Source organism: Ochlerotatus camptorhynchus, unplaced genomic scaffold (genome assembly GCF_037179485.1).
Source record: "Ochlerotatus camptorhynchus isolate MF236.1 unplaced genomic scaffold, CSIRO-AGI_Acam_v1.1 ptg000089l, whole genome shotgun sequence".
Taxonomy (NCBI): domain Eukaryota; kingdom Metazoa; phylum Arthropoda; class Insecta; order Diptera; family Culicidae; genus Ochlerotatus; species Ochlerotatus camptorhynchus.
In genome coordinates this window covers 2,332,441-2,345,235 of record NW_027040579.1, presented here as the reverse complement: position 1 = coordinate 2,345,235, position 12,795 = coordinate 2,332,441, and the positions used below count along the sequence as shown (strand labels likewise).

At 43.3% G+C, this 12,795-nt stretch overlaps 1 protein-coding gene across 2 annotated transcripts in view; it reads right to left on the bottom strand.

Moving 5' to 3' along the window:
• Positions 1-8,976: 8,976 nt before the first annotated feature.
• Positions 8,977-12,795, bottom strand: part of LOC135698527 (sodium- and chloride-dependent neutral and basic amino acid transporter B(0+)-like) — a 382,858-nt gene continuing 379,039 nt past the window's right edge. For both annotated transcript variants that reach the window (XM_065218542.1, XM_065218543.1), the window contains exons 5-9: positions 11,934-12,091; positions 11,769-11,812; positions 11,608-11,700; positions 11,283-11,549; positions 8,977-11,222 (exon numbers count right to left, since the gene is read on the bottom strand). In XM_065218542.1, coding sequence (XP_065074614.1) covers positions 9,749-11,222; positions 11,283-11,549; positions 11,608-11,700; positions 11,769-11,812; positions 11,934-12,091 — 2,036 coding nt within the window. In that variant the 3' untranslated portion in view covers positions 8,977-9,748. The remainder of the gene's footprint in view (positions 11,223-11,282; positions 11,550-11,607; positions 11,701-11,768; positions 11,813-11,933; positions 12,092-12,795) is intronic.

Genomic DNA, 12,795 nt, shown 5'->3' with positions numbered 1-12,795 from the left:
CATTTGTCGCATCTACTTGCATCGCTCATCAATTTTTTGCAGGAAATCTTCAGAATCGTCATCAATCTTCTTTCTATCTACTCAGCGTGCGCGCAGCTAGCCACAGCAAAACACAATCTTTTTTGCATCGTAGATAGAGTCGTCCCCCTCGGCTACTTCCCTGCATGCTGGAAGTTAGCCAAAGTGATTCCAATGCACAAGCCTGGCAAAGATCCTACCAGTGCCAAAAGCTATCGCCCCATCAGCCTCTTGTCCTCCATCTCGAAGCTATTCGAAAAGTTGATACTCAGCCGTCTGCTGGTGTTTTCAAATGATAATAGCATCTTTTTCAAAGAGCAATTCGGGTTTAGGAAAGGCCACTCTACCATCCACCAACTCGCACGGGTTATTAACATCATCAAGCGGAATAAGTCCGTTTCCAATACATCTGCCATGGCATTGTTGGACGTCGAGAAGGCGTTCGACAATGTCTGGCATGATGGCCTAGTGTACAAGCTGCATCGATACAACTTTCCGATCTACCTCGTGAAGATCATCAAAAACTACTTGTCGGGCAGATCATTCCAGGTCTTCTTGAACAATGTCCCCTCTGATACGTTCAACGTTGATGCAGGGGTCCCTCAGGGTAGCCTGCTTGGGCCTATCCTATTGAACATTTTCACGTCAGACGTTCCTCCCCTGCCGGGTGGTTGTATCCTGTCACTTTTCGCAGATGACACCTCCATCATCTATAAAGCTGGGTTTAGATAGGGCAAGTCAATTGATCAAGTCAGTTGAATTCAACTGACTTGAACGTGAATTGAACGTGTAAACCATGCCATTCAACTGACTTGATCAACTCACTTGAATTGAAAAAAGTTGAACCAGGCTCAACTTGCCAAGCCAATTGAATTCAACTGAGTTGATCATTTGACTTGCCTAGTCTAAACCCAGCATAAGGGTCGAGTGATCCGTGCTCTGGTGAGTAAACTACAATCAGGCCTGGATGTTTTGTCCGACTATTTTAAGAGCTGGAAGATTTGTATCAATGCAGCTAAAACACAAACCATTCTGTTTCCACATTCGAATTCACCTCGGCTTGTTCCGCCTGCTAACGTCAAGATCCATCTTGATAGCACTCCCATTGAATGGTCGAGTGAAGTAGTCTACCTTGCGCCCTTGGTCTCACCCTCGATAGCAAATAGCTATTCCGATCCCATGTGGACAAGACATCCACCAAGTTTAACATCTTGATCAGGTCGCTGTACCCTCTGATACACAGGAAGTCCACCCTGTTCTTCAAAAACAAGCTTGCTGTCCACAAGCAGACCATTCTGCCGACTATTGAGTATAGTATGCCAATCTGGGAGAGTTGTACTAAGTGCCACCACCTAAAGCTTCAGAGGATCCAAAACAAGATCCTCAGAATGATCCTTAATAGTCTACCGCAAACTCGTAATTCTGTGATTCACCACCTGGCCGATTTTCAAACACTCGAGGAGCGAAAGACGTCCATGTTGGAAAGGTTCAGAGTTGCCTGTCCAAGTTTGGTCGGAAACTTGTTTAAAGTTAGGAGGAAACGTTGCCGTTACGTAGCGCTAGCATCTCCTGGTTTCCTCTATAAATTTATCCCTTTCCACCAATTTGGCGCTAGTATCGATAAATTATCAGCTGAAAATTGCCACTTGGTGCTACCAGAACTTAGTGTCTAGTGTATGTTTTGCAACGCCAGCGTCATCATGTTGTCAAAGAGGGTTTTTAAGTGGGGAAGTCGCCGTTAGTGACTTTTAAGTCGAATAGGAATCTTTACACAAGTTTTTAGAAAAAATTTGGAGCCTCAACGTCTGTTCTCTGTGACTATCTTATATCGAGCTCTTTTCAATAATTGCAACATGTGAATAATGCAGAACAAGTTTAAAATTGTTCTAGAGCCAAATTGGTTTTGAAGGAAGGTCAAACTACAAACGAAGAGCTCAGCCGCTCTGAACCCTATGAAAATTATGCTTTCCCAATATGGTACATTCTCTCATTATAAACCTGTCATTTCTAGCCTATCAGAACTATTTAATAAATGGAAACCATAACATGGGTTACGCTCCTCCTAAGCGGGCCCTCCGCATGCTATCTCTGTCTTATCTCAAATGCCAATGGTTTGAATGTATCAATATATGTATACATTGGAAATGACGTTCAATCAAATAAACCCATACCCCACTCACTTGGCCAGGCTTCAGAATCGTCAAGTGGGCAGTGCGCTCTACACTCCAAGTTCCCTTTCTTTCAAATTTACCCCAAATTTTATATTTTACCCCTGTGAGTGTTGATTAATCACAATGAAACATTGTGACAGAGCACGGACTTGAGGTTACTAGAGTAGTAAATAATCTAGATCCTATTTAGGATTATATCTATGATTTGGCCAACGCCCACCAATGCAGCTGTATCGTTGTTATCATCCGAAAACTCTTTGGTAAGTTTATAGTTCAAGAAAACTGTAGATTCCCAAAGTAGAATAGGCTCTCACAATAGTTAGAGTACTGGCTCTTGAGCATAAAATCTTAAAGGTATTCTTGAGCTAAAAACTGTATTATCAAATCATAGAGACTCCCTCCACTCAATAAGTATGGGCTCTCACCCTGATCGAATACTTCTTCACCCGACAAATAAAAGAATTGTTAGCAAGCTATTGGCGTTGACGGTACCGTCGATAAATCGTCTCTTCCTGCAAATATAGACAGTTTCTAATGGGAATTTTCGGTGCAGTGAAAGGATAGTACGCCATGTTTTACACACAGTCTGACGTTTGCTTATGAATTTTCTCATAGGAGTAAAGAGCTACAGAGTCGCTGTCAACGCCAATAGCATTCCTTCGCACGTGTAAATCGATTGCGTCGCTAACAAAAGTGTACTCACAGGGAGAGGTTACCTTCTGTGCAGCTGCATTTTTGTGGTCATGCTACAGTGTTATGTTTGTTTCTCTGTGGATGAAGTATTGTGAATCCTCGATAGTAAATCAAAAATCATTGCCAGTCTTTCCTTCTGAGTGACTTTCATTGTCTATTAAGGGTTTTAATGTATCAGCAATCAAGATCTTCATATTGAAATTTTGATTTCTTTTCCGACTTTTCACTCCTGATTGATAATAGTGGCTTACCGATAAAGGAGCTGGAAGAATTAATAATTAATTGAATATTTCTCACCATAAAACATCGTTGCTAAAACATTACCGCCATCTATTCAGTACACTGTGGTGGGTAGTACGCTCAACAGATGGCGGTAGTGTGTAAACGTCAAACGCAAGGGAATTGACTATGCGCGCCACAGGTGGTGGTACTACCAACTACGATACTTTTAAATTGACCGTTAAATGCTTGTTCCACACACTAAGATTTTGTTTTCGTGTTCGGTAAATTTTACTGAAATCAGAACAGCTGAACGTTCGGTAAAACTTTGACCTTCATTTTAAAGGCTATTGAATTTGAAAATAATTTCAAAACATGTTCAACCTTGTTTAAATGATCAAATCTTGTCATTTTAGAGGAGATTCAGTTTCAAAGTAGCTGAAAAGCAATTGAATTTAATTGCATAAATTTTACCGAACAGTTCAGCTGTTCAGATTTCGGTAAAAATTACCGAAGTCGGCGATAATTTCTAAGTGTGCATGAACAACTTGCGAGTGTTATGTCTGTTTGTCTGTGATTCATCCATTAGTTCCAAAGTATGTCAAACAATTTGTACTACACGTGGTGTAGGTATTAAGTCATGGTTCACTCAATTAATGATTTTAGTTGCAGAACGGCTTGAATGGAGGGACATGGGTTTGTGTTGCTGATTTTAGCCTTTATAAGCTGATCTGCAGCTAAAATTGTTCGTTAAATAGTAATAAAGTTTACATAGTTGAAGATGCTAATTTCAAATAACAGACTGTAGTGGTAATTTTTATACGGTAGATGGAGCAGATGAAAGCATAGAGTTGATAGTTCCGTTAGAGTACGGCAGTGTGAAAATTGCATATAGATAGAAGAATAGCGAGCTAGGACAACTTTAAAGGAAGGTACAAATCGGGTTTTTCATCTCTCTTTACCAAACTCCCCCTTTGGAGAGGGAGAGGGGTGTCCCCCCCCCCCGCCACCACTGGCAAAAAGAGATGAAAGCCGACCGCTCAAGTACCAACGATGTGTTTGAAACAGTTCTACCGATTTTTTACCGCACTTCAGTTGTTATTTGAAGGAAGGCACCCAGTTGTTGGTTTGGATATTGCAACTATTATTTACCCCTACCACGATATGTGCTCCTGTTATCGTCGACTTGACGATCTCGAGGGGACACGGGTTTTCTAGGATAGCTCAGATGGCAAGGCAAGCGGTTGGTGATCGGAAAGTCATGGTTCGAATCTCATCTAACGACATGTGTGTGTAATGATGCATGTATGTATGTATGTAAGAAATTTTCTATGATCTATGTGTGGAGGGTGTGTGCTTCGACAGAAATAAAATGACACAACAATCACTAACGAAACAAGCTCTGTCCCGTTCTTATTTTCGGATTAATTATCCCGTAGTTGGTCATCATGATTCTCTGCTTGAACGTCAAGCAGTTTAGTTCGGTTTGAGCTCGCTCTCGTGAGTTGTTCGGAAAGTATTTTTTTTTTGAGTTAGTGTTCGCGCTCTTTCTTTCGTGGTTTATCGTGCGCTACAAGCTGGCCCCAACTGTCATCTTCCGCATGACAAGTAGGGACGAGAACGTGAAGAAGTATCCGGATTGCCTATTCCTGGTGCATTTCCAGAAGGGAACTGTCCGATGGGAGCCATACCGTGGCGGCCGTCACGACGTCACCCAGTGTCAGCGTTGCCTGAATTTCGGGCACGGCACCCGAAACTGCTTCGCCAAGCCACGCTGTGGCAAATGCGCCCAAAACCATGTCTCTTCCGAGTGTGTTGTCGACGAGTCGGAAACGGCCAAATGCGCCAACTGTGATGGCGCTCATCAAGGGTCCGACAAACAGTGCCCCAAACGCGAGGATTTCAAGCGGATCCGAAAGCAGGCGTCCACAAGAAATCAACCAGGACGAAAGAAGGACAATACGCCGCCATTCAGAGTGGAGGATTTCCCACCTCTTCCTGCTACGCAACACGGTCATGTAAATCCGCGGGTGCAATCCGGCCCCCGTCAAGAAACGTCTGGTGCTTCTGCTGGACAAAGCTCCCCATCCCCCCTGGATTCTGGAGAAAACCACCAGCACAAAACGCCAATCCCGATCTCTTCTCTGCGGATGAGCTGATGAAGAATTTCGTCGACATGACCAGTGCTCTTCGCCAGTGCCGCAACAAGCCCGAACAGATCCAAGTGCTCGGTAAGTTTATTATTCAGTATGGTGTCTAAACCGATAACTATCGTCACATGGAACGCATGCTCTGTAAGGGCAAAAATACTCGAGCTTGATGACTTCCTTCGCAAGCATAGTATCGACGTGGGCCTCCTAACAGAGACCCATCTTAAATCCAGTGACAGCTTTTGGTTGCTTGATCACAACATTATCCGGCTTGATCGTATCGACTCCAGGGGGGGTGGGTTTTGCGATCATCATCAAGAAAGGAATCAAGTTCTGCACGCTTCCGCATATCCGCACTTCTATCATCGAGGCCGTTAGTGTGGAGGTGGAATCACCAACCGGAAATGTCCGGTTCATCGCCGTATACTGCCCTCGTCAGTGTGCTGCCAGCAACGGACTAAGTATGAAATTCAAGAACGACCTCACCGCTATCACTCGTACGAGCTCACGATTCGTCATTGGGGGCGATCTAAATGCCCGCCACGAAGCATGGCGGAACTATCAGCGGAATCAGAATGGACGTCTGCTCTTCGACCACTCGCAGCATGGGCTGTATACAGTGCAATTTCCGGATGAACCGACATTCATCTCTCCGGCGGGAAACCCTTCCACGTTGGACTTTTTTCTATCGAACACTGGACTATCCAAACCGATGGCGATCAACGATCTCAGTTCCGACCACCAACCGGTGGTGGCTGAAGTCGGCATCAACGTGGCACCTGCTCAAAGCCTGCGCAAAGATTACCACCACGTAAACTGGGTACAGTTTGGACGTGTGGTTGACCGGAACATTAACGAAAATCCGCCGCTTGACACCGTAGAGGACATCGACCGGGCTCTGGAAGGACTCCACCAGGCCATATCCATGGCTGACGAGACGTGTGTTCGACAAGTTCCTGTGAGGGGTAAGTTTGTTGACATTGATTCCCACACCCAGTTACTGATTCGTTTGAGAAATGTGCGTAGACGCCAGTTTCAGAGGACTGGAGATCTGAGCAAAAAACATGAAATGGCCGATCTGAACAGGCAGATTGCTTCCACAATGGACTCACTCCGAAATGAAAGTTTCGGGCGTGTTGTCCAGAATCTGGATGACCGCTCCCGTCCATTCTGGAAGGTAGCCAAGGTGCTGAAAACTCATCCCAAACCCGTTCCACCTCTTAGAGTCGAAAATGATGACGATCGGCTCAAAATCACCCCGCAGGAGAAAGCAAATGCGATTGGCAACCACATTGCTTCGTCGCATCTGCTTGGCTCAATCATCCAAAGTCCGCTTGAAAATCAGGTTTCACAATGTGTACAAAACTTGGATGCCTCCCCTTGTGTCGTCCCTCCGGCAGAAAATATTACAGTGGAGCAGATTTGCTCAGCGCTGAAAAACACCAAGAACATGAAGGCTCCCGGGTTTGATGGTATATTCACCTTGGTATTGAAGAAGCTGAGCACGAGAGTGTACTCGTTTTTGACTGCTATCTTCAATAGATGCTTGGAACTGCACTACTTTCCAAGTATCTGGAAGGTAGCAAAAATCATACCAATCCGCAAACCCGGTAAGGATCCATCACTACCTTCCAGCTACAGACCAATCAGCCTCCTTTCAGCGCTGAGCAAATTGTTCGAGAAACTAATTCTCAATCGTTTACTCAAGTTTGTCGAGGAGAACAACATTCTCCTACCTGAACAGTTTGAGTTTAGGAAGGGGCATTCCACAAATCACCAGCTAGTTCGGGTGATGAATAACATTCGGAGTAACAAACCTGTATCCAAGTCCACAGCCATGGCATTGTTAGACGTTGAAAAAGCGTTTGACAATGTCTGGCATGACGGACTTGTGTACAAGCTTTGTAACTTCAACTTTCCACCACATCTTGTAAAAAACACCGAAATTACCTCCAGCAAAGGTCGTTTAAGGTATCGTTGAATGGTTGCAATTCAAACACCTTTTCCGTCCCAGCAGGTGTTCCGCAAGGAAGTCTGTTGGGCCCTTTGCTATACAACATCTACACTTCCGACATTCCTCCCTTGGGCTACGGTTGCGTATTCTTCCTGTTCGCAGATGATACCGCTATAACCGTCAAGGGAAGGAGGCCTCGTGAAATAACAAACAAACTTCAACGATGCCTTGACGCCTTTGCTTTTTATGCCAACACGTGGAAAATCAAAATCAATGCCTCCAAAACCCAATCAATAATGTTCCTCCATCGGCAATCTCCCAAACTAAAACCGGCTCCCTCTTGTACTGTAATAATGGATGGCACAAGGGTTGAGTGGTCCACCGAAGTGACATATCTTGGTATGTTGTTTGACGAGAAGCTCCTTTTCCGCTCGCACGTAGATAGGGCAGTAGTTAAGTGTTCCAATCTAGTTAGGTGCTTGTATCCGCTTATTTCCCGCACATCTCGTCTCTCTAGGGTGAACAAACTGGCTGTCTTTGATAAGCAATTTGTATATAGTAGGTTAGGTGTATATAGTAGTTGTAGATTAGTTGTAGCTGTAAATAATAGTTTTAAGTAGCCTCTTTTTGGTAAGCGTGATTACCTCTCACCCCAGCAGGCCTGGGTTCAATACCAGTTTGCGCCGCCGGGATGTTCTGAGGCATAACATCTCTGATCACGCCTTCCTTCGGATAGGAAGTAAAGCCGTTGGTCCCCGGTTCATGAGTTGATGGGTCGATAGGTAGGGACCAGAAGTGGAAACTGCCTTCCTGGCACGTCGGTAGCATTGGTGCTCAGCACGGAAAACAAGATCGACGGAAAAAACAAACCAAAGGAAAAAAAAGTAGCCTCTTTTTTCCAATTCAAAACAAACCAATCCCACCAAGGTGGTCATACTTTAATAGGCCTGATAGGACTAGGAACAGTAAATAATAATTAAAATTTCAAAATAACTAAAGTTGAAAAGACGCATCTGTGTCACTTGAAAATCCATACATGTAAACCAAACAAATACAAGAAATAAAGATCAATTCAATAAAGATCCCGTAGTTGAATAATAAATGTATAATAGTGTCTAATTATACATTATTTCACATGAGATTTAAGCATCTATATACAAAAATTTGATCGAATAAGCTCTGTTACAACTTTTGTAAGTCGAATAAAAGCTTCTCGACATACCTTACTAATTCAACACCAAATATTTCGATGTTGTGGTTGAATAAATGCTCCAGATTTGTGTGAACAGAGCCTGAATAGAAGTTATTATTAAAAATAGTACAAGTATTATTAAGCATGAAGTGGAATAAAATCGTAAAAAGTCTTTTCTTCAATAGGCAATTGTTTGTTGGGCAATGCTACCGACGCCAGGGAGGCAACTTCCACACGTACCCTACATATCGACCCATCCCGATCGTGAACCGGGGACTAACGGTGCCTGGCGGTGCCGACTGGGATTGAATCCAGGCCTTACCGCGTGATTTCCTCGACTGAACCGGGAATCGAACCCGCTTCCACCGGCTTGGTAATTCCGGACCATTACTGATTAGTGCATCGAACAGTACAATGATAACTGATATTCGGCCATTTCCCATCTAACAAGTGGCTGACAAGATAGTTGAGCGAAATTTTGTGTCTGCAATGCTTGATATTTGAGACCCGCGAAACTAGTCTCACTGGGGTTTATTTATTGTCATCATCAAATAACTTGTATCCCGTAGCTCTGTTTAATCGTTTGACTTTATTGATTCATTGCATATTTACATTATCAATATATTATTAGCCTATTCAACCAGTTTAGATCCAACCAATTATTCGGTAGAAGTGACTTGCCACTCGATGAATTGTCCAATAAGAACAGGATCAGTTCCTGTCGCAAATTGATCCAAAACGCATCTGAAAGTTTGTTTAGGCGAGACTGATTTCGCAAACAAACTGTCAAATCTGGCTGAACTTTAACAACTGGTGCTCATTCTATCGATGGATGCGTTTTGCTACACTGCTCTATATTCGTTTCAAACAGCTAACATTCAAGTCGAGTTAGATTTTTTTTTACAATATTTTAAAGAAGAAAAAAACAAATATCATCTATAAATCAGTCCTATTCAACCCTAACACGAACTTAGGGAATGTATTTAAGTACGTACTTACAAACTGCACTAAGGAGTGTACTGTATGGTCACCAACAAAGATCTTATATATTGTATGTATTCAAAAGGAAGAGAGAGTTGAAGTACCTTTAAAAAATACGTTGATACTAGATTCGCTTTTAGGTTCCAGTTTGATTTTAATAAATAAGTTTGGCCTTTCCCGCAACTACCACGGTCCTATATGATACATATGTTCACTAATTTTCCTATAACTGCATAGAGGCATAGCAGGATGAAATTCTAAGCTCGCCGCTTTTTAAACTAATATTTACAAAAAAAAAAATCAACAAATTGCTTTTTCTCAAATTAAGACCCGAAGAGAAAAGTCTAGCTAAAAATTCGGTTCACTGTGTTTAAAGCTCTGTAGAATATTCTTCGGAGTTGACAGAAAATTTGCGCCAACAGATATGATCCGGTTGACCATTGCTGATGTAGATATCACGGTTGTATCCCTCCTCCGGGTAGGGGTTCTTTGAATGGCCATTTTGGTTCAGGTTCTGTGGCTTCGTTGCCTGTTGGTTCGTCTTAGGGACGATGTGATGCACCGGCACCGGTGGAGCCAGGTGGTTATGGTTGTTTTTGAAATTTTGAGCTGCATCCGCCTTGGCCAGTGGATTGCGTACGATTGCACCTCGGTAGGCATGGTCATCGGCCATAATTTCGATTCGAGACGTGAAGCTATTGTCGGAGGTTTTCCTGGAGCTGATCAGTCCAGCTTGGCTTCGTTCGCTTGGTGTTCGTTTGTCAGTAGTGTGGGAAGATTTCCGCGAACTGGAGGAAGTGTGCGGCGACTTGTCATTGTTGGAATCGACGCTGTATACCGAGTGTTGTTGCTTGTACTGTGGGAATTTGTCTACACTGATGTCCTCTTCGATGGCAGAGTCCCCGAAGACGGACCCACTGTAGTTGGGTGAGTTGCTACCGGCGGTTGAAAGATTCTTATTGGATGATCCATACTTGTTGGAGTGAGAATACTGGCCCTTTTTTATGGAGTTGGTGTAGTCCTTGGTGCCGCGCCGCCTCAGTGTGAAGTCTCGTTCTCCGGTATCTTCACAGACCGACTTCCATTGTTTCCAAGCATGCCGAACCAACGGATCAGCAGGTCCCCAATCTTTCGAGGGCTTTGTAGCCCCATGGATCATGCTGAGTATGTTGTAATCTACCTGTTTGCTGATCTCCACGCATGCCAGGAGCATGATGACACCCAAACTAAATACCACCGGCAACCACTTGGGGAAGTAATCGATCAACAGGTCGTTATCGAAGTATGTAATGGTCCACCAGGACAGGATCGCTATCAACAGCACCGGAATGATTCCCCAGATAAACAGCCATGCTTTTAGCACGGGTCGCCCAAGCGAGAACTCCAGATCCGTGTACAAATTCTTCGATCCATACACCCATATTATCAGAATGATTTCGAAAATCATCGCACAAACGATCAACGATCCAATGATTCGTGTGTCGAGTATCCGCGGGAAGATGTAGTTCGGGCACAATAGTCCAGCTATTGCGACAACTAGGCCAGCTAGACACACGGTATAGTTTGGATGTTTCCGAATCATGCGAGTCGAGGTGTAAATGTAGATCGTTACGGACACGATCGAGGAGATGAACAGTAGCGCATAAGCTAGGGCGGGGATCACTCGCTGAATGAGCTGATCCAGTTCGTGAACCGTTACGGCCCTGTCGTAGATGGCTGTCAGCGGTGTCAGCTCCGGATACAGCAGGTGGGGGTCATTCGCAGTGTTGTGGAATTGAAATACGTAGAAGACCACGGCGATCGTAGTGATGAGGATGTTGAAGAATATGTAGACGAAAGATGTTCTGAAAATGAATGAAGCATATTAGTTAGGTGAATTCTTAAAAAGGCTACCGATCAATTACTTTATGGCATCTCCTTTGTACAGAAACTTCCCGGTAATGACCGGTATGGCTCCGATGCCAATGTTTAGCGAGTAGATGACTTGCACTAGTGCGTTGAACCACAGTGTGCTATCAGCGAATGATTCCGGATAAAATGGCCACAGCCCAGGTAGGTACTCGTCGTTGATGGCTTTCGTTACTTCCCATCCCGTTTCAAAGATCAGCAATATCAACGCCAAAAATCCAAATAGATATATTGATCGTCGGTTGATTTTCGCACTGTGTGTGCTGAAATGACATTTGATTGAAAATTCAAACTAGCAGGAGAAAGTGATTCCACACTTACCACACCATCGAAATGACCCATAAAAGAATCAAACTCAACGCTAGCAGTCCGAAGTAGAGGGAACTTCGCCACACTGGACGTAGAAATGTTAGTCTGCAAGAAAGGAAATATGTTCGAAATCATGCATACGTACTGGCATCGAATATTAATTACACACTCACTTCAAACACTCCTGTCCGCTATTGGGTTCCACATCGTAGCCGTCCTGCGGGGCAAAAACGACAAAGAAAAAAAAAAACGTAAATAAATGACAAATCGGACATGGGAGATAAAAAACTGAAATTCAGGACCCAACAAAACAAAGACTCAAACTTCGAATGACTCACATGAATGGACTGCTGGTTGATCGTTACGGCCTTATTACACTCTCTAAATGGCACAGATTTGAATGACAACATTCCGACGTACAGTAGCGCAATCACCGAATGCATCGAGGTCCAGATCGCCGCCAGCCAAGAGGCGATTCGTCCGACCAGGCTGGCTCCTGTGGGAGGAGAAGAATGAGGGAGGAATATTTTAGAGCAGCGTTTATCAGTCTATGGGTCATTCGTGACCCACTGGTGGTCGCAGGAATGCAGACAGCTTAACCATATTCTCGATTACTTTTTTCGAAGGGACGTATCAGCTTTTGTAAACAATGCATTTGATCGTCGGTTTGGCGTAACTGGTAGCTCGTCCACGCATACCATGCACCACTATCAGACAGGGGAATATTTCCTCTATCTGATCGTAGTGTTAGCATGCGTGGGCGAGCTACAAGTTACGTAAAATCGACGATCAAATGCATTGTTTACAAAATCTGATACGTCCCTGCGAAAAATAATCGAAATATGTATTTTTTTTATAAAGTTTATGCAACATTAAATCTTCTCGGAATAATCAAAATTTAGCTTGATTTGAGTTACTGTTTTCATTTGCTTCTAAATTAAATATTATTAAATCGTTTATAAAATTGTTAGTGAAATTGAAAGAAAGCATTTTAATGCTTTTATATTAAATCAAACCTTCAAAAGGACTCCTTCATTATGTAAAAAGCCAGAAATATTTTGGGTTTTGGAAATTACAACGCCATTTTTGTGATTCAAAGTGTATTTCTTTTTATTTGAGTTTAAAAGTTATATAACGCTTAAATTACATTTGAAATGTCAGTTTTGGTGCAGTGATACAATTTTGGGCCTTCTTAGCCAA